Source organism: Myodes glareolus, chromosome 2 (assembly GCF_982192425.1).
Source record: "Myodes glareolus chromosome 2, mMyoGla1.1, whole genome shotgun sequence".
Lineage (NCBI taxonomy): Eukaryota > Metazoa > Chordata > Mammalia > Rodentia > Cricetidae > Myodes > Myodes glareolus.
The window spans coordinates 108,748,018-108,770,085 of record NC_142027.1 but is presented as its reverse complement, the minus strand read 5'-3'; the positions used below and the strand labels follow the sequence as shown (position 1 = coordinate 108,770,085).

General features: G+C 49.2%; 1 protein-coding gene and 2 long non-coding RNA genes across 6 annotated transcripts in view; 1 reads left to right on the top strand and 2 right to left on the bottom strand.

Annotated features, from left to right (window-relative positions):
• The window catches only part of Agfg2 (ArfGAP with FG repeats 2), a 35,518-nt gene extending 21,468 nt beyond the window's left edge, over window positions 1-14,050 (bottom strand). For 2 of the 3 annotated variants that reach the window (XM_048433979.3, XM_048433981.3), the window contains exon 1: window positions 13,683-14,049. In XM_048433979.3, coding sequence (XP_048289936.3) covers window positions 13,683-13,903 — 221 coding nt within the window. In that variant the 5' untranslated portion in view covers window positions 13,904-14,049. Of the gene's footprint in view, window positions 1-13,682 lie in introns of all 3 variants that reach the window. The other variant, XM_048433980.3, reaches the window with a different exon arrangement.
• Window positions 14,051-15,793: 1,743 nt separating this feature from the next.
• LOC125400213 (uncharacterized) lies at window positions 15,794-16,415 on the bottom strand. Its single transcript, XR_014997337.1, has 2 exons — window positions 16,231-16,415; window positions 15,794-16,045 (listed from the first exon to the last, which is right to left on the bottom strand). It is a non-coding gene; the product is annotated as an uncharacterized LOC125400213 (long non-coding RNA).
• LOC125400212 (uncharacterized) lies at window positions 16,408-19,208 on the top strand. Of its 2 annotated transcripts, none has more exons than XR_007231898.3 (3): window positions 16,408-16,533; window positions 18,338-18,486; window positions 18,839-19,208. It is a non-coding gene; the product is annotated as an uncharacterized LOC125400212 (long non-coding RNA). The 2 variants fall into 2 exon arrangements; XR_007231899.3 differs by having other exon boundaries at window positions 16,410-16,481.
• Window positions 19,209-22,068: the final 2,860 nt, after the last annotated feature.

Sequence of the window (22,068 nt, the reverse complement as noted above, 5' to 3'; positions counted from 1 at the left end):
ACAGAAACCAAGCCTTCCTGAATCTCTACACACTGAGCCACATGGAATCTAGGTTGACCCAGAACCTTTGATCCAACCACTCAGGCCTGCATCACCACACCAGGCCACCAAGTCTTCACTTGGCCAAAGTACAAGGCATTATAATGGAGGCTGGGGGGGGGGGAGATACAAAAATTAAAGGACATAGTCTGTGACCACCAAGTGTATTCAATGACCCAAGGAATTCACTGGTATGGCACGGGCCTATAACCTCAGCTACCTGGGAGGCCAAAGCAGGAGAATTGTAAATTCTAGGACAGCCTTGGCTACACAATTAGTTCAAGGCCAGCCTAGGTAACTTGGTGAGACCCCACGTTGAAGTAAAAGACTGGGAGAAGGCATTGGGGAGACAGCTCAGCCCATATAGTGCTCGCTGCGTGAGCCTGAGATTCTGAGTTTATTCCCAGAACCATTTGTAATACATGCTTTGTACTGTATTACAAATACATGTGATATTATCGTAATGCATGCTTGTATCGTAATACATGCTTGCAATTCCGGGGCTGGGAGGCAGGGACAGGAGGATTCCCACGGCTTGTTAGACAGCCAGCCTGGGCCAACGGCAAGCCTTAGGTCCCACTGAGGCTTATTTTAAAAAACAAGGTGGACAGCACTGGAGGACAGGAGGACAATAATGGAGGTTGATCAGGGGCCTCCATCGAAATATGCACACGTGCAGATGTACTTACACATACACAAATAAACTGGGCATGTGTTCACGTGTACACATGCACACACGCGCACAGACACACACACACATGCACGCACACACGCAAGCACATACACAGAACACACATGCATACACACACGCACACACACGGGTAGAGTGACGCAGCCCAGTGGCCTAGTGCATAAAGCCCTGGGTTCCACTTCTCAGTACCAAAAACCAAACCAACAGAAAACCCCACCGAGGGTGGGGACTCGAGCAGTCTGTACAGTGTACTTTCCATTGCCATAGATGCCATCCAGACACTGATGGATTAGAGAGAATGCGATTCAGGATGTTAGCAGTGGGGAAGGAAGAGAACCGGCCAGGTCATGGGAATGGTGAAATTTATTATGTTTACATTAGAAAAACAGATTTGAAGCCTATCATAAGAAGGTCACTGACATTTCCTGAAAGGACAACCAGGAACTGTTAGCAGTTGTAAACACAGAGGCGCTTCCTTGTTGGGGTGAGGGAGAAGGGGAGGAGGTGAAGGCCGACCTGAGGCAGGCATCTATCAAAAGAGGCTGACAAAGAACAGCAGACCTTCTGCAGGAGCTTGGACAGGAGGGCTGTCTCCGGAGGGAGGGGAGGCAGGACAGGGTGAAGGAAGGCGGGAAGGGCCTGATGCATCTGAAGGGAACAGGATGTTTCTGTCGGACAGTGTACAGTGAGCTGTTCGCGAGAGCACAGCTCTGACCTTGATGCCTGGGGACTAGATTATGAATAACCACAGGCAGTCTGGGGGGCAGGGAGAACTCCCCACAAGGAGGCTGCAGCTCAGGAAGAGGCCTTCTCGCAGGGCCTGAGTCAGACTCTGCCTCTCTGAATCATGCGGAGGTCACTGCTGGCTGAGAACACAGATGTAGAAACAGGGCCCTCTCCTGCCAGCAGCTGAGAGAGAGGCCTAGGTGTTTCGCATTTAGTTGGGTCCCGTCCAGGGTCATGTGAGTGCCAGGGTCATGTGATGGGCCAGATGTGACTCACTGGCCTGGAATGAAACAGACCCAACCCTCTGGCTCACACCCAGTGTCTCCAACAAAATTCAGGTTCTCCCCCCACCCACACCCCCAAATTAGAAGGGGGTACTACCTTCTGTGATGGCAAACTCATGCCAGACAAACTCAGAGATTAAATTTACTTGCCCAGCCTGAATAGGGCAATAATTTTCAATTAATTAATTAATGTGCCTGTGGTGTGTGCGCACGTGTGCACGTGGTAGGTCAGAGAAAGTAGCCATCCCCCTGCCTCCACCTCCCACGTCCCTACTATTACATGTCCATGCCTAGCTTTAAACACGGGTGCTGGGGGGTCTGAACTCAAGAGCTCTACCCACGTGGCATCTCTGCAGCCCCAGGGGAGAGCAACAGAGAGTAAGGAGACCATGATGGCTTCTGCCTTAAGTCAGCATCACTACCTACTTTCTTCTCCCTCCCTACTTCTTTCTGGAACACGCAGCCCAGGCTAGACCTTGAACTTCCTCTATAGCCAAGGATGACACTGGACTCTTGATTTTCCTGCTTCCACCTCCCAATGATGGGATTAGACCTGTGCACCACCATGCCCGACGGATGAGCTACTGGCGACCAACCAGTACCTTCCACTGGGCAAGTATCCCACCAACAGAGCCACGTCCCCAGCCTCTACTTTCTTTTTAGAACCAGGCTCCTAATAGCATTCGGAATACTCGAAAGTCCTCTGCCAAGGCAACTTCTTGCATGCCCAGACACCGGAGTCTTCGCGGGCCTCTCCCCGCCTCCCTCTCCTCCCCTTTGATTTTATTAAAGACCCAAGTCTCCCCACCTTTCCACACCTCATCACCCCCATGCTGGCCTATATTTCTGCTTCAATCTCAATCCACGAGGGCCCCAAACCTGCTGAGGCTGAGATCAGAAGGTTCTGCCAGGTCAACAGTGGAAAAACCCAGTCCCACCCAGCTTCTAGTGTCGCCTCTCATCGGTGCCAGATTCAAACTTGGGAATTCCTTTCCTCTGAATGTTTGTGTTCAGATTCAACACCCTGGGTCTGGGTTTCTTTGCTGCTAGAGGCGCCAGTCTGCTACGTGTGATCAAGGAGTGGCTAAACCTATTTATCTCTTTTCTAATCGAAAAAACAAAAACAAAATAAATAAGCTTTTTTCAGTGATTTGTGTAAATGTGCGCACACCACAGCACGAATGGGGACGTCAGAGGACAACAGGCAGGAGCCAGTTCTCCCCGTTCACCACGCAGGTCCTGGGGACTGAACTCAGGCCATCAGGCTCCCGAGCTGGGGCCTTTGCCCACTGAGCCATCTTCTTTGACACATGCCAAGCAGGCTCCGCTAAGGGATTCAACAGTCCTGAGGAAGGGCTCTGTCACCCTGCTTCACGGTCAGTTTCACTAATGTAAAAAATCTCCTCCATCTAAATTCTGCGTCAACCCACTTCACTACTCCCTGTCCAGCTTCTATAAACAACACTGTATTGTGCAGAGCCAGGAACGCGCCCGCAGCCCCGTTGGCTTCCTCTCCACTCTCAAGCCTTGATGCATTTCCCTCCTGTTTCTATCTGTCACCTCTATTTCCTTTTTCCTCCTCCCAAGGGCCAGGATTGCAGGTGTGTGCCACCATTCCCCAGCTGCTTTTTTCCCTCTTGTTCTGCTTTTTTAAAAATCACGTTTGTTTGTTTATTTATTTATTTATTCATTTTAGACAGCGAGCACCTTTATGCACCGGCCCGTCTCACGGGCTCCCTTATTTATGTGTGTGTCTATGTGTGCGGGGGCACGTGTACCACAGAGCACCTGTGGAGGCCAGAGGACGACTTCAGGGAGTCAGTGATCCCCTTCTATGTGGAGTCTAGGGACTGAACTCAGGTCACCAGAGTTGGTGGCAGGCTCTTGTACCTCAGGAGCGATTTTACTGGTTCTTCTTTTGCTTTTTGAGACAGGGTTCTATGTACTCCTACAGCATGGAGCCACATTCCCATAGCATGGAGCCACACCCTATGCACCCCTACAACATGGAGTCACACCCCTATAGCATGTAGCCACACCCCCATAGCATGGAGTCACACCCCCATGCACCCCTACAGCAGGGAGTCACACCCCCATGTATCCCCTTAGCGTGGAGCCACACCCCCCCCACCCTTAGCCTGGAGCCACACCCCCACACACCCCTGCAGTATGGAGCCACACCCCACCTCCCTTAGCCTGGAGCCACACCCCCACACACTCCCTTAGCCTGGAGCCATACCCCCATGCACCCACACACCCCCTTAGCCTAGAGTCACACCCCCATACACCCCTACAGCATGGAGCCACACACTCACCTCCCTTAGCCTGGAGCCACACCCCCATGCACCCACACACACAAAGCCTGAATCAATAAGTAAATGAAACTGTCATTTACCTCTGCCCGGTAAAGAACCGAGGGAGGCGAGGGAGCAAAAGGAAATAAACAGGGCAAGGTACATGTGTACTTTCCAATTCAAACAGACGGAAAAGTACTGAATGATGGGACAGCCAGCTACACCTGCCTTCCACAGAGGCCGGGTACTGAGGCACCGCCTGGAGTGCTCCCAGGTCCTCTGGTTCTCACTAAGGGAGTAAAAGTGGACAGGAGTAAAAAGTGTCTTTTAGGAGGCTGGAGAGATGGCTCGGTGGTTAAGAGCACTGGTTGCTCTTCCAGAGGACCCAGGTTCAATTCCCAGCAACCACATGACAGCTAACAACTGATTATAATTCCAAGATCTGTCAACCTCACATGCCCTTATATGTAGGCAAGACACCAATATAAATAAAAAAAAAGAAATAATTTCTTAGGAAAGTGTCTATTAGTCACTTAAGGATTAAATGAGGACATGACAGCCAAGGGCACAGCAGGGCTTGCTTTGGCAAAGAAAAAAAAATAGTGTCAATCCTACTTTTATTCTGCTTTCCTTCCTTCCTTCCTTCCCTTCCTCCCTCCCTCCCTCCCTCTCAGGGGGAGAGGATATTTTGAGGCAGGAGTCTCACGTAGGCCAGGCTGATCTCAACTTGCTACACAGCTAAAGATGCTTCTGAACTCCTGTCCCTGCAGCCTCCAGCTCCCAAGTGCTGAGACTGCAGGCATGGGCCACCTTGACCGGCTTCCGTTTTCTTTCCAAACAGTGGTTTATCCCACAGTGGCTTTTAAAAGAGCCTGAGAAAGATCAAGCATCAGGGAAATGGCTCAGTCTATACGTGTTTGCAGAACAAGCACAAGGACCCTAGTTCAAACCCCAGAATCCACATAAAGAAAGCCGGATGTGGTGGTATGTGACTGTAATCTTGGCACCAGGGAGGTGGCAACAGACAGCTCCCTGTTACTTGCTGGTCAGGCAGCCTAGCTTCACCAGTGGGATCCGGGCCAGTGAGAGACTCTGTCTTAAAAAATAACAAAAATAAAAGCCAAGGTGGGTGACACCTGACCCACAAGTTCACCCCAGCCCCATATATGTGCGCACGACCATGTACACAAACATAAAACATTAAGGTTTTGCTCGGTAGATGCTTTTTCTTTGAGACGGGTCTCAGTGGGTTCCCCAGGCTGACCTTAAACTCTGCCCCACTGCCTAAGCCTCATGAGTGCTGGGTTCCGTGTGATGTGTGCATGCCCTCACACCTAAGTCTCATGAGTGCTGGGTTCCGTGTGATGTGTGCATGCCCTCACATCTAAGTCTCATGAGTGCTGGGTTCCGTGTGACGTGTGCATGCCCTCACACCTAAGTCTCATGAGTGCTGGGTTCCGTGTGACGTGTGCATGCCCTCACACCTAAGTCTCATGAGTGCTGGGTTCCGTGTGACGTGTGCATGCCCTCACACCTAAGTCTCATGAGTGCTGGGTTCCGTGTGATGTGTGCATGCCCTCACACTCGCTTAACAGATGCTTTCTAGTAACGGTGCTGATCTCATTTTAAGTACCAAGAGGCAGGTCCAGCCCCCTGTAGCAGAATCAGAATCAAAAGTACACAAGACACAGGGAGTTGGAACCAAGCCAGCGACACTTGACTATAACCCCAGCACTTGTGAGGTAGCAAGCCAGCTTTGGTTATATAGAAGGTTTGAGGCTAGCCTGGGCTACATGAGCCTACAATACAAAAAAAGCAATACAAGGGAGCCAGGCAGTGGTAGTGCATGCCTTTAATCCCAACACTCAGGAGGCAGAGGCAGGTAGATCTTTGTGTGTTTGAGGCCAGCCTGGTCTACAAGTGCTAGTTCCAGGACAGGCTCCAAAAGCTACAGGGAAACCCTGCCTCAGAAAAACAAACAAACAAAACAAGAGAGCAATACAAGGGCTTGTGAGATGTCCTGGCAGGGAAAGGTACTTGCTGCCAAACCTGATGACTGAATTGGATCCTCAGGACCCACAGAGTAAAAGCAGAGAACCAATGCCTACAGCTGCCCCCTGACTTCCACACAAATAAATAAATACATGCAGTTACAAAGAAAGATCTTAGAAATATATGTATATTGGGGGACATCCAAAACATCTACATTCTGGTTAAAGAAATTAGGCACTAGGGGGCTGGGGCTGTAGCGCACTGGTAGAGCGCATGCCTCATATGCATGAGGTCCAAAGTTCAAACCCCTGCCAAAGGCAGAAGTTAGGTATCGGAAGAAAACAAAATGATCAAAACTAGCTCAGATTTGGCAACCACATTTGCGGCAGCCCCTATGCAAGTGCATGTAAATTTAGAAACCACACAGACTAGCAGCTCTCCCAGCAACACCAATGTGACAGGCTACCGCTGCAGCTGAGCAAAGTGTGCCGGGTGGTGGTGACGCACACCTTTAATTCCAGCACTCGGGAGGCAGAGGCAGGGAGATCTGAGTCCAAGGACAGCCTGGTCTACAGAGCGAGTTCCCGGACAGTCAGTACACAGAGAAATCCTGTCTTGAAAAACAAGCAAACAAAAAACAAAGAAAGCAAGTGTGAACATATAAGCTTGTGCAGGGCGGTGGAGGAGGGTAGGATACCTGTCTGCTAAGGCTGAAATGTGGAATTCTGGCCAGTGAGAAGGCTCAGTGGGTAAAGAAAGGGACCTGTCACTAAGCATGAACCCAGGGCACACAGGGTGGGAGGAGAGAAGTGACTCCCCACAGCTGTCCTCTGGCCTCCACATGCACACCATAGCATTGGCATGCACACATGCACACACACACACACACACACTCGCGATAAACATGCACAAACATAAATAAATGTGATTTTTTTTCCCTTTCCTCAAACCTTAGGGAATTAAGCTTTGGCTAGAACAGAGAGTTCCACTGCGTCAGCCAATCTGCCAACTGGGAACCCTGGCAGTTCCGCAACACTGAACCGAGAAGGCTCGGTCTCTAAAAGGCAGCCATGTTTGTAAGAGAGTCAAATGGAAAGATGGCCTTTAAGATAAAGCCCTATCCTGCGACTTCTCGTCTCTAACTGGGGTCGTGAGGGTAGCATTTGCTCTCCGACCTGCTCTTTAGGGAGTTGGGTATGCGGCTCAGTTGGTAGAGTTGCTGGCTAGCATGACTGAAGCCTTAGGTTCAAGTCTCCTGAACCGGTTAGAGAAGGGCATGCATATCCGTAACCCCAACACTTGAGAGGTGGAGGCAGGAGGACCAGAACTTCAAGGCCACCTTTGGCTCTGTAGCTAGTCTGAGGCTAGCCTGGGCTACATGAAACCCTGACTCAAAAAAAAAAAAAGGAAGAAAGAAAGAAAGAAAAGAGAAAAACAGGGGGCTGGAGAGATGGTTCAGCAGTTACGAGCACTGGCTGCTCTTCCAGAGGACCCAGGTTTGATTCCAGCCCCCACATGGAGGCTCACAATCACCTGTAGCACCAGTTCCAGTGGATCCAATGCACGTAATACAGAGACACACATGGAGACAGACAACGTTTTTATTTTGTGCTATGTGGAGGATGTGTGGGCACATACCCATGAGCGGCATTCTGGAAGCCAGATGAGGGTGTTAGGTGTGTTGCTCCACCTTGTTCTGAGACGGGGTCGCTCACCTAACCTGGAGCCATCAAACCCTTGCATCTTCCCGTCTCTGCTCCCTACAGCCCTGGAGCCATCTCTAGTCCTGCCTGGCCTGGTGCTCCCTATGTAGACCAGGCTGGCCTCACATTTGTAGAGATCCAGCTGCCTTTGCCTCCTGAGTGCTGGGGTTAAAGGTGTGTACCACGACCGACAGGCACTGGGCATTTGAATTCAGTTCCTCGTGCTCTGAGGGGACGTGTCCTGGTTGGCTGGTCAACCTGACAGAAGCTAAAGTCTTCTGGCAAGAGGAAATGGGGCATTTTCTTGATTAATGATTGATGTGGGAGGGCCCAGTGCACTGTGGGTGGTGCCTCCCTGGGCAGGTGGGCCTGGATTGTATAAGAAGGGCTGACCTTTTGGGACCAGTTCTTTCCTTCCACCACGTGGGTCCTGGGTATCGAACTCAGGCTGTCAACCTTGGCAGCAGGCATCTTTATGCATGAGCCACCTAGATAGTCCATTGAGAACCGAGTGCTGTGGGCACAGAAGATTCTCCGCAGCCCACGCAGCCTGAGGCACAAAGTACACCACAGCAACTTACTTCCACTGCTTACAAGAGGCAGCAAGTTTTTTTTGGGGGGGGGTGTTTTGAGACAGTGTTTTTCTGTAGCTTTGGAGACTGTCCCAAAACTCACTCTGTAGACCAGGCCGGCCTTGAACTCAGATATCCACCTGCCTCCGCATCCTGAGTGCTGAGATTAAAGGCATGTGCCACCACTGCCTGGAAGAGTCAACTTCTTTAAGTACATTAAAAAAAAACTTTTTAAAGATTTTTTTAAATTTATTTTTTATGTGTGCTTTGTTTCTTGAGTGTGTGTATATATTCCACATTCATGCGTGGTATCCTCAGTCAGATTAGGACAATGGCTCTCCTGGAACTAAAGTTATAGGTCACTGAGAGCCACAGTGTAGGTGCTGAGAACTGAACTCTGGTCCTCTGCAAAATACCAAGTCGTCCCCCCCCCCCCCCCGAGACAGGGTTTCTCTGTAGCTTTGGAGTCTGTCCTGGAACTAGCTCTTGTAGACCAGACTGGTCTCGAACTCACAGGGATCCACCTGTCTCTGCTTCTTGAGTACTGGAAAAAAGGCGTGCACCACCACTGCCCGGCACATCAAGTGCTCTTAACCAAGTCATCAGTCCAGTCCTTAATGTGTATGTGTGTGTGTAACACTGGTGTGTGTGTGTGTGTGTGTGTGTGTGTGCACAGTACGCATGTGCCCTGGTCCTCCAATGGGGGACACAGGACAATGTGGAGGAGTCAATTCTCTTTCTGCCATGGGAGCCCAGGGAATCGAACTCTCGTCATCAGAGGTGGCAGCAAGCACCTTTACCCACAGACTCCTCTCACCAGCCCAAGTGTCAGACTCTTCAGTAGCGAGACCAAGAGCTGGGACAGCGACCTCGAGGGAGAGGTGTAAGTTTCTACAAATTCTGCACTGATACAGAAGCAGTTAACTCTGTCAGCAAAGGAAATCAGGTTTATATTGTGGCCTAGATCCCTTGGCCTCCCTTCTGTCCTGGTTGAGGGATATTCATTATAGAAGACGAAGATTATCAGGAGACCAAAATTTATAAAATAATGGTAACAAAGTCAGCACTTACTGCTTATGCAGGGTTTTACCTTTTTAAGCATTGTAGTGCATGCCTTCTGTCCCAGCACTTGGGAGGCAGAGGTAGCCAGATCCCTAAGCTTGAGGACAGCCTGGACTACATGGCCAGTTCTAGGACAGCCCAGGCTACATAGGGAGACCTCACCCAGCCCAACTTAATTACACCTATTTATTCTGTGTGTGTGTGTATACCTGTGCCATGGCCTGTGTGTAGAGGTCAGAGGACAACTTGGGACCGAGGGGACTCAGCTCTCCTCTTCCCACCTTTCGGGTCCCGGGGACTGAACTCAGGTCATCAGGCTTGGCAACAGGTACTTTTACAGCTGAGCCATCTCCCTTGCTTATCTCTTTTTTTTAAAGACAAGGTTCCCTGGATCACAGGCTGACGCCAAACTCACTAAGTAGTTAAAGATGACCTTGAACTTTTTTTTTTATCCTCCTATGTCAACCCAAGTTATGGGATTGCAAGGGCGGGGGGTTTACACAGTGCGAAGGATTGAAGCTGGGGCTACGTGCAACCTAGACAAGCTCTCTACCAAGTGAGATACATCCCCCGCCTGCCAAAGGTCTGTGTTTGGTTTATTATTATTATTAATCATTGGGCTCTGGTTTTGTTGCTACTATTGTTTCTTTTTAAAGATTTATTTTATGTGAATTAGTGTTCTGCCTGCATGTATGACTGTGTAAGGGTGTTGGATCTCCTGGAACTGGAGTTACAGACAGTTGTGAGCTGCCATGTGGGTGCTGGGTATTGAACCCGGGACCTCTGGAAGAGCAGCCAGTGCTCTTAACTGCTGAGCCATCTCTCCAACGCCCTGGTTTTTTGTTTGTTTGTTTGTTTGAATTTATATATATTTAGAATATGTGTATCAGCTGGGAGGTGGTGGCCCATGCCTTTAATCCCAGCACCCAGGAGGCAGAGGCCACTCTGGTCTGGATTGAGTTCAAGGACTGTCAGAGTAACATAGTGAGACCCTGTCTCGAGAAAAAACAAAACAAAGAAACAAAGAATATGTATATGACTGTTTCATCTGTATGTACGTCTGTATATACAGTATGCCTAGTGCTCTGGGAGGCCAGAAGAGGATGCTGGATCCCTTGAACTGAAGTTACAGACAGTTGTGAGTTGCTTTATGGGTACAGGAGGCTGCCTCTGGATCTTATGAAAAACAAGTACTTTTAACTGCTGAGCCATCTCTCCAGCCCCAGCCCACCACGAGACTGTCATCTTCCATGCCATCACACTAACCATTAGAACTAATTGATAGTTCTCCTGGCAGTTTCTTTCTAGGACTTAGCTCTGAGGAATCATTAAGGCTTCTCTTCACTTCTACTCAATGCTATAATTTGATTTTCCAGGACTGGGGGCATGGCTGAGCCACAGAATACTTGCCTATCGTGTAGAAGATCCTGAGTTCAGGCCCAAGTATCAGGAAAACAAAGCAGATCTCCCTCCTCAAAACATTCCAAGATTTAAGCTTTCTTTTTTACTATATGCTATAATACACTTACTCCCCTTTGAGGAGGATCAGGGAGGGTATTCCGTGTATATGCATGTTCGCATGTGTGTGAGTGCCGGTGCATGTAGCGGCCAGTGGCTGACACTGGGTGCCTTCCTCAGTTGCTCAATGCCTTTCTCCTGGACTGTAAGGTCACTGATTCAGCCAGTCTTGCTAGCCAGCTTGCCCATGGACCCCTTACACCCACCTCCTAAGTGATAGGATTGCAAGCAAGTTACCACGACCTCCTGTCATTTACCTGGGTACTGTGGATCTAAACTCGGGTCCTCATGCTGGCATTTTCCTGTGTGTGTGTGTGGGCGGGGTTTAGCCAAACAGTCCTGGCTGACCTCAAATTCACCACTATCCTTCCTCAGTCGCCCCAATGTTGAGATCATGGACACGGGCCACAGCACCCAGCCACAACGCTTTTTACTTAGACCAAAATCATTTTTTTTGGGGGGGGTAGAGGTGAGAGGGTTTCTCTATTTAGACTCTGCTGTCCTGGAACTTGCTGTATAGACCAGGCTGTCCTCGAACTCAGAGATCCACCTGCCTCTGCCTCCTGAGTGCCGGGATTAAAGGTGTGTGCCACCACTGCCCGGCCCCAATCACTTTCAGCCTCACAATACAGAAGTGCAGTTGACAGAGGACAGGGGTCTCCAGCTCAGCCTCCTAGCATTCCTAAAGGCTTGGGCTGGACCCCAGCACCTTGCAAACCAGGCTGGTGGTGCACACCTATGACCCCAGCACCCAGGAGGTGGACGCAAAAGGAACAGAAGTTTAAAGACATCCTCAGCTACATATTCAAGGTTAGCCCAGACTATAGGAGACTCTGTCTCAAAAAAGAAAAAAAAGTCATAGGAATTTGAAAAAGAGGGTGACAATGGAGTAGAGACATAATTCCAAACTGTCTCCTAGGACACCTGGATCCTCATTTCTGGTCTCCCCACGATCATAACTCATACCAAATAACAAGCGCTGGAAACAGAATCCTCCATATGGCACTGGGTAAATTACTAAACCCCTTTCTGCTTTTGATCTCCCATCTGTCACATGAGAACAATACTCCTTGTTTTTTTTTTTTTAGGCTGGTATGCATATAAGAGCAGAATAACTTTCCTTATTGAAAAAGAAAAGCCAAAATAGTGGTGCACTAAAATAATACTAGAAAACTGGGCAAAATGACCCCCTAAAAACCCAAAGATCTGGTACCTGATGTTAGTCAAATAATTCCCTAAAGAAGGGGAGTTTACTATATATGAAATCTGGGCAAGCACTGTTATCAGAAGTAGCAGGGAATGATAGTGTCCGTGCTGGATACAACCATTATTATTAATTATAAATATTAAACTGTCCCAAGTTTATAGTTTACTAGAAGAGACTTAGTGCACTTAAGAATGACCCCATGCTGGGTGCACGCCTGTAATCCCAGGCCTTGGGAGGTGGAGGCAGGAGGATCTGGGCTTCCACAGCTAGCCTCAGTTACACAGTGAATTAAAGGTCAGCCTGGGCTGGGCAGAGGTGGTGCACGCCTTGAATCACACCCACTATTCGGGAGGAGAGGCAGAGGCAGAGGCAGGAGGATCTCTACCAGGAGTTTGAGGCCAGTCTGGTCTATAGAATCAGTTCCAGGAGAGCCAGGGCAGCACACAAGAGAAATTTTGTCTCAAAAGATCAAACAAACCAAAAAGGTCAGACTGGCCTGTATGAGGGAGGCTCCATCTCAATAAAAAATTAATAATAATAGTGAGCCGCCTCAGCAAGTGTGGGAGTTTGCAGCCATGCCCGTGGACCTGAGTCCGATCCCAAGACCTACATCCTGGAAGGAAATTGTTGGTCCCTACACAAGTCATGGAATCTACATGCCCCCACAGTACAAAATACAGAAACAAAAATGGAACTTTTAAGGGGGGAGTAGGAAAAGGAAAAAAATAGAAGAATATCCCACTCTGATCCTCATCTCTTCAGGAAAGTTGAGCCGTCCGCCAGGATAACTCTTTGGCTTTCTGCCCTTATTAGATTTCCTAAGTCGTCTACCCTCTAGCTAGCATTCCAGAGCTCTGGAAGATTAGCATCTGCACCTGATCCCTGGCATCGCACCTGCCACTCTAGGCTGTCAACCTGGGCTAAACCGCGTCGTGTTTTCCATTCCTGGCTACATCGCACTGCTGGAGGCACACAAGTCAGAAGGAACAGGACACTTTTATCCTAAACTTCCCTACTTCTTTCCCCTTTCCCCTCATCCTCCTCCTTTTTTGTGTGTGTGGAGGGAGAGGGTCTCAGGTATCACTGGTTGGCCTTGAACTGCTGATCCACCGGCCCCTCAGTGCTGGGATTACAGGCGAGTGCCACGGTACTCGATATTATGCAGTGCTGTGGATGGAAACTCGGGACTCGGAGCATACTAGGCAAGCACTCTACCAACGGAGATAACAATGCATCCCCAGCTAAAGTTCCCTTTAAAGGTCTATGTCAATTTCTGGCCCTTTAAATCCCTCCCCCACCCCACCCCAGTTCCTTTCGATTCTCCACACTTTCTCTCTCCCCACCTGCAATTCGCCTTCGCCTCCCTCAGGGAGTTTCTCCAATCTTCTCGTGTCCTTCTACAGCCCCCACCCTTCCCTCCGCAGCGCGACTCCAGCCTCGCCTTTCAGTGCCCCCGCGCTGTTTCCCTTTTCCCCCCACGACACATCTCTGCAGCAGGCGACCTTCCACCACCACGTCCAATGCCTCCCGGATCGCTCCGAGCTCCTTGCCGATTCCCTTCACCCCAAACCCACTTTTCCCCGGATCCACTTACAGGAGGCCGGAGCAGGTGGTGCAGACGAAGCTGCCCACGGTGATGTCCACATAGGTGACCCCGCGCTGGGCACACTCGAAACAGTGGCGGTTCCCGGCCTGGCTGCAGCCGCCCAGCTCCCGCACTCGGCGGCACCACACCTCCGAAGCCGCTTCAGCCTCCGCTTTGCTCCCTCCGACCCCGCCACCCGGGCCTGGGCCCTTCTTAGCCGCCATCACCATCTCTCCTCCAAGCTCCTCTGCAAGTCTGCGGTTTCTCCCCTTCAACCGCTCGCTGCCTTCCCGCCTCCGCCGCCTTCGCACGCCCGGCAACCCTGACACCAGCTCCTGCAGCCCCGACCGCGACCGCGACAGACTCCGCCGCCCCCTTCCTCGTCTCGTTCTGCACGCTGATTAGCTAGTCCCCTCCTACCTCCTCGCTCTGATTGGCCCGATTCGGGACGGCTCGGGTTGCTGGTGCCTCCACAGCCACGCCCCACTGCCAACGGGCCACCGGCCTTTCCCATTGGTTCACCGAGACCCCCCCACCGTGCTAGCACGGCGCGTGCCCTCCTCCTTGTCCACGCCCCCTCTCGCCACGGGTTCCTAGGCTGACTCTTATTGGTTGTTAAGGTTGCAAAATTAGCGTGCGAGAGAAAGGAGGTGGTCCGCGCGCGCGCAGTGCTCACCCTCCGGCCTGGCATTAATTCCCGCCAAATTTCAAAGGCTTGTTCCAGGCTGAGCCAAGAGACGTGCAAGGCAGAAAAGAAGTGGCCCGAGGAAAGACTGAAGGGGAAAGGGAAAGGCAGAGAAGGGGAGGGTGAAGCTTTATAAAAGATGTCTTATTTACCCATGCCGTAGGTGGAGCCCCCACTTAAAAACTTGAGGTGGGGTGCCAAAGATAGCTTAAGGGACGAAGGCATTTGTCACCAACCCTTACAACCCAAGCTTGATCCCTGGAGCTCACTCCTGTAAGAAAACTGACCCCTGTAAGCTGTCTTCTGAGCTCCAAGAGTGTACACACATATAAATTATGTAAAAATTATTCAAGAAAACATGCTGAATGAAGTGTATCACAGAACTGGTTTGGGGTCCAATCAGAATTTGAACCTGAGTCTTTTGATTTTAAAAACTCTGCTCTGGAGCCAGGGATGTATCTTGGTTGGTAGAAAGCTTGCCTAGCAAGTACTGAGCTCTGGGTTCAACCCCCAATACTACATACAACCCAGAATGGCGGCACAGGCCTGTAATTCAAGCATTTGGGAAGTGGAGGTAGGAGCTTTAGAGGCTCAAAGTCGTCCTTGGTCACTACCTGGAAAGGGAAAGGCTGGAAGTGAGGAGGTCTGGGTGTTGACAACCGTTAACCAACAGTTTTGTTTCAGACGTGTCAATGGGGTACCTTTTGAACCCTCCAGTGGGCTGACGAAGGAGGTGGGTGCCAGGCCTGATTCCAGGAGAGACCAGAACCAAAGAAACAGGTTCAGGAGTCGTCATTTCAGGGAGTTATGTAGGGGCACGGACATGATGAAGTTGCTTAGGTGTTACAGATAGATGAAAACTAGAAAGCCCAGGGCTGGGGAGCAGTGGAGTGTTTGCCAGGCAAGCTTGAGAACCTGAGTTCAATCCCCAGCACCCATGTGAAAGCCAGTGTGCACCTGTAATCTTAGAGCTGGGATGCAGAGACAGGGGGATCCCTGGGGCTTGGCAGCCAACCGTCTAACCAAATCAGTGAGCTCCAGAACACTGGAGACGCCGTCTCAAAAATAAAAAAAAAAGGTGAAAAATGACTGAGAACCTGGTGTTGGCTTCTGACTTTCAAATACTTTGCACATGAGCACACACATACACAAACACACACACACTGCTGAATCAGCAGGTGGGAACAGTATTGATCTCCAGTAACGGAAACTATATACATACACACACATATACATACACAATACATACACGCACATGCATACATGCACACATACATATATACACATATATACACGCATACACACATATGCGCACAAACACACACATACATACATATACACATATACACACATATACATACATACACTCATATATGCATACATACATGCATACACAATCATACACACAGGAAGAAAGAATACAGAAGTCCAGATGTAAGAGAGAGTAAGCGGTTTACTCTACTCCACCTCTCCAATTGTCATAGCCACAAATGTGCTTCATCCCCAGAAGGAGGTTACACCAAGTCCCATCCGGATATGCAGGGGTAGCATCTTTGCCCATTTAAAACATTGCTGCATGGCATGATTGCTCGTGGCTTGAATTTCAAGCAGGTGGATCTCTGTGAGCTTGAAGCCAGTCTGGTCTATGTAGTAAGTTTCAGGCCATCCAGGGCTACATAGTGAGACCCTGTCTCAAAAAAAAATTAATTAAAAAAATTAAAAAAGAAGAAGAAGAAGAAAAAGGAAAGAAAAAAAGCCATCTGTACTTTTTTCAGAGTTTAGCGTTTCGCCTGTGCTGTCCACCGCTTTTGCAGTTTCTCTTTAGCCGACAGTATCTCTTCACCCCTTGGGTGAACCAGTGCACTTGCTTACCACCAAATCTAATGAAGAAGAAATTAGGATGACCGTTGGACGCTGACAGCTTTCAGTCAGTTTTTGGCTACAGGGTGTGGTCTATAAGTCAACCAAAGGGTGCTTCCTCCTCCTGTCTCTGCTCCACCCAGGTCATATCAGGGAGTAACAAGCCTATGTCCCCTCATAATCAGCAAGAGCACAGGCAGCCTGGGGTCACCCTCTTCTGCTATTGCCCTGGTGGCTGCGTGGAATCCTTGGTGGTGTTCCTGGTAGGAGCCCTTTGCGCTTGGGGAGTTAAGTCGACGGAACCTGGGTGATTTGGTGGGTGGAAAGCAAACTTTTTCAAAAAATATCATAGTGGGAGCTGGAGGGGTGGCTCAGCAATTAGGAACACTTGCTGCTCCTTCACAGGATTCAAGTTCAGTTCCCGGTACCCACACTAGCTGATAGATAACCACTGTTACTACAGCTCCAAGGGATCCATCCAATGACTTCTGTCCTCAGGGACTGGCCCACATGTGGGGCGCGTACACACGTACACACACACACACACACACACGCACACACGCACGCACACACGCACACACGCCAATAATTGCGGGTGGAGGAAAGAGTAGTGGTGGCCTTGGTTGGTAGTTCAGTCAGTGCTGGCCATGCAAAGCACAAAGACCTGAGCTTGGCCCCTAGAATCCATTTGCAAAAGATGGGCCTGATGGTACACGCTGGCAATCTCAACACTGGGAAGATGAAGACTGGGGCTCACCAACCAGCTAGCAGCCAATCAGGGAACCCCAGATCCAAATGAGGGACCTTGTCTCAGAAAACAAGGTGGGGATAGCTTGTTAAGGTGGCGCGTCCCTCTAATCCCAGTACTTGGGAGGCAGAGGCTGGCGGATCTCTGTGAGTTCCAGGGCAGCTTGGACTACAAAGCAAGTTCCAGGACAGCCAGGGCTCCATAGAGATTCTCTGTCTCAAACAAGCAAGCAAACAGGAAAACAAAACAAAACAAAACAAAAAACCCCAAGGTGATTAATAATAATAAAAAGGGCTGAAAACAAGAAGAGGATTGAAGAGGCAGCCCAGCGGTTAGGAGCAATGGTTGTTCTTGTGGTATGGCTGAGTCTGGGTCACATGGTAGTTTACAACCAACTGTCCCTGGAGAGCTGACGCTTTCCTCTGACCTCTGAGGGCCCCAGGCATGCATTTGGTACACAGATATACATGCAACCAAAACAACTATACACACCAAATAAAATAAATATACCTAAAAACACTTTTTAAGGGCTGGAGAGATGGCTCAGAGGTTAAGAGCACTGACTGCTCTTCCAGAGGTCTTGAGTTCAATTCCCAGCGCCCACATGGTGGCTCACAGCCATCTGTAATGAGATTTGGTGTCCTCTGGCGTGCAGGCAGACATGTAGACAGAATACTGGATACATAATAAATAAATAAATCTTTAAAAAACCCCACTTTTTAAAAAGGTTGAATGGCTCCTGAGGCCTTCACACACACACACACACACACACACACACACACACACACACACACAGAATTGTAATGGCAAGTGCTCCCCTGGCCTTTGTTACTCAATTTCTGTCATGGCTGAGGATTAACTGACACTTCATGTCAGTCACTGGATCACATATCCCCATCAGCAAGAGAAAGGTCCACCTCGCAGGTGTGGTCTCCCAGATACCACTAGATCAGTTTTCAGGGACCATTTTATTGTCATTATTTGGCCAGCTGCTTCTGGTGCATAGGAAATATGATAAGGGCCTTGCCTGGCCAACGGCCTTTTTTTCTTCTGTGCTTGTGTGTGTGTGTGTGTGTGTGTGTGTGTGTGTGTGTGTGTGTGTGTGTATTCATACCAGAGGTCACCCTCGGGTGTTGTCCCCCAGGTGCCATGTGCCTTGTGTTTGAGACAGAGTCTTTCACTGACCTGGAGATTACTGCTTATGCTAGCTGGTAGTTAGCCCCAAGAATCCCCCTGTCTCTGTGACCCAGGGTTGGAACTACAAACTTCTGTTACCATACCTGACGAGGGGGATGGAATTTAGGTTACTATGCTTGTTCAACTGTCTTGCCAACGGAGCTGTCTATCCTGTCCTTGATACCTTTCCCTTAGGAGCAAGGTTTGCGGTTGGAGACACAGACCTGTCTGGACCTCCACCTGCGGTTCCAGCCATGAACATACTAGCCACTGCCGTCTCAGTCAAAGCTACCTGCATGAGACCCCCAACAATGTCAGGCTGTTGATGTTCCCTCTTAGAAGGAGTAAGTAGAGAGATGAATTCATTCCTCACCTGAGATTCCAACTACTCTTGTGACCACTCCCTGCCCCACGCTATATGTAATCCTCCTGCCCCAGCTCTGTGTTGCCTTGGAAGGGGTTAGAGGGTAAAGATTAATAGAAGACACGTCTCCATCTAGGCAGCTATGGGAAGTGGAGATAGCCCTGTGGAAGAGAAGTCCTAGGTGAAGGTTGCTAGGTGTGGGCACAGCCATGTCAAGGACTCATAGCCCCAGGCTCAGAGAGATGTCAGATTTTTTCTCTGGTCCATGTGTGAACGTTGACAGCGTGTGCAGAAAATGTTCATCATCTCTTTCTTTCCCTGTGTGTCTACAGCCTGAAGACTGCGCCTACCAAGGTGAGCTAAGCCTGTCTCCTTGAGCCAGCTGTATAACTGCAAACCCAACTCTTTGTCTAGCTAAATGCACTGACTCTGCTTCTCTGCTCAACTCTGTCATGAACACACTGACCTTCCAGAGTGCTATGGTGTCCCCAGCAGAGACCCCAGACCATCCGGGGTGCTACGGTGTCCCCAGCAGAGACCCCAGACCATCCGGGGTGCTATGGTGTCCCCAGCAGAGACCCCAGACCATCCGGGGTGCTACGGTGTCCCCAGCAGAGACCCCAGACCACTCACTCCCAGCTTTCTGTCTATGTCTGCCCTAGGAAGGTCCATGCACTTGAACCAGGCTAGATGCAGATTCACTCCCCCAGTTATTTAATTAAATTATTTTAACTTATTAATTTTTATATCTATCTATTTATTTATTTAGAGCTAAAGTTTCTCTGTGTAATACCCTTGGCTGTTCCAGAACTCACTCTCTAGACCAGGCTGGCCTAGAGCTCACAGATATCTGCCTGCCTCTGTTTCCCAAGTGTTGGGATTAAAGGTGTGTATCACTACCCCTAGCCCTTATTGGTTTATTTTTGAGACAAAGTATTTTGCTATGGCATGGGCTGGCCTGAAACTTACTATATAGCCTTAGCTGACCTTGAACTCAGGCTTGTCGTGACTCAGCTTCCTGGAGGCTTCAACCACAGGCCTGAGCCATCACACACACCTAGAAACCATGCTTTTAAAGAAAGGGCCAGCTCTAACACTGTGGTAATTTACTACCTGCAGGCTGTTTCCAGTCTGTTCTATGAACAGGGAAACTCAGAAGCTGTATGGGCCCCACCTGAGTCTTGGAAGCTGAGACAGTTCTAGTTTACAGAGCAAAATAAGAAAAGAAGAGGAGAAAGGGGAAGGGGAAACGTGAGGAGGAAGGAAAAGAGGAGGGAGGGGAGACAGATGGGTGAGGGAAAGAAGAGAAGGAGGGTGAACTGAAGGAGGAGAAAGAGAGGAAGTAGAGGAGGAAGGTGAAGACGAGGAAGGAGAACAAGGAGGAGAGGAGAAAGAAGAAAGAAGAAAGGAGAGATGAGGAAAGACGAGGAGAGGAGAGGAGAGGGGAGGGGAGGGGAGGGGAGGAAGGGGAGGGGAAAAGAGGGGAGGGAAGAAGAGAAGAGAAGAGAAGAGAAGAGAAGAGAAGAGAAGAGAAGAGAAGAGAAGAGAAGAGATCCCTAATCACTCCTGAGCCTCCTCTTGGGTGGTCAGCTGTGCTGCAGGAAATCATGACTGGGGATAGCTCACATACCTAGCAGCCAGAGTACGTAGTACCCAGAGACACAGGCTGCGGTGCAGCCAGTTAACCCCAGACCAAAGGTGGCTTGGCCTCCACTAGGAAAGCTTAAAAGCACACTCCGAGGAGAACGACACCCAGCCGAAGCTATAGCTCACTCGGTTGATTTGGAGTCTTTGTCTGATATGCAGAAAACCGGGGTCTGATTCTCACGACTACATAAAACAGATGCAGCCTGTAATTCTGCCTTCAAGAGGTGGAGCTGGGAGTTCAAGGTAAGGCTCAGATATATGAGACCCTGACTCAAAAAAAAAAAAAGCACAAAATAAAAAAGAAGAAAGCAAATGAAACATATTGTCTAAAATGAAAAGTAGAATGGATAGGATTGAAAACATATTCGGCAATAAAACATTATGAATTCATGATAGAAGCTATCTACAAAAACAAAATATACTGGGTGTATTATTATACAGTGTATTATTATACAGTGTGTGCCTGAAATTCGTAATCCCAGCAGGAAGGAAGTGGAGGCAGAAGGATGTAAAGTTCAAGGTCTTCAAGGTCATCCACAGCTACACAGGAGGCCAGCTGCTCCTAGAAACGTGACCACCTGTGAGGTGGAAATAGTGGGTGCAGGGCGGGAGAGATGACTCAGTGGGTAAGAGCACAGGCTGGTCTTCCAGAGGACCCAGGTTCAGTTCCCAGCACCCACAAGGAGGCATGGCAGCTCAAAACCATCTGTGATTCCAGCTCCACCCTCTATGATTTCCAAGGGTTCCTGCAAGCACATGGTGCACACACAGCACTCAGGCACACACACATACACTACATATACATAAAATTATTATTTTTAAGTTAAAGAGGAGCAGGGTTGAAACTTAAATCTATACCAAACATGCACAGTGCATCTATCTATCTATCTATCTATGAGACAAGATCTCACTATATAAACTAGTCTGGCCTTGAACTCAGAGAGATTCACCTGCCTCTGCCCCCCAAATGCTGGGATTAAACGTGTACATTACAATGCCTGGTCTATTCTTTAAAAATAAAGTAAACAGCCGGATAAAGGCAGTGCATGCCTTTAATCTCAGCACTCGGGAGGCAGAGGAAGGTGGATCTCTATGAGTTCGAGGCCAGCCTGGTCTACAGAGCAAGTTCCAGGACAGGCTCCAAAGCTATAGAAAAACCCTGTCTCACAAAAACAAAACAAAAAAAACAAAAAAAAAAGAAAAAGAAAATAAACAAACAACAACGACGACAACAAAAGCATTAATTTTATTGGCTGTGCTCTGATTTAAAACATAGCATAGGATGAGTACTAACATGAACTCTAACAAATGGTAAATTAAAACCAACTCTGTGTGTGTGCTTCACCTGCATGTGTGTCTGTGCCTGCAGAGCTCAGAAGAGGGCGCACGGGATTCCTATAACTGGAATTGTAGATGCTTGTGAGCCTCCATGTAGGTGCTGGGAACTGAATCACATCCTCTGGAAGAACAGTCAGTGCTCTTAACTGCTGAGCCATCTCTCCAGCCCCCATAAACACTGATTTGTTTTGTTTTGTTTCTTAAGCAGGGATTCTCCATGTAACTCTGGCTGTCCTGGAACTTGCTCTGTAGACCAGGCAGGCTTCGAACTCACAGAGATCCGCTTGCCTCTGCCTCCCGAGTACTGGGATTAAAGGCGTGTGTCACCACAACAAACTCCTCTGTTGCTTCGCAAAGACTGTCAATCTTCCTTACCAACCAGTCTGGAGACCTGAATGACATTGGAGCAGGCTTCCTTCAGAGTTCTCACTCTCCTTGTCCCTGGGGTAGGGTGGGGGTGGAACAGACTGCCGGCTGACTCCAGGATGGTTGTGGCCAGAGAGCTCACACCTGTATACAATGAGCTGGCCTGACTTAGACCTTTGTTCTTTAAACTAAACCATTGTTTTGCTGCACA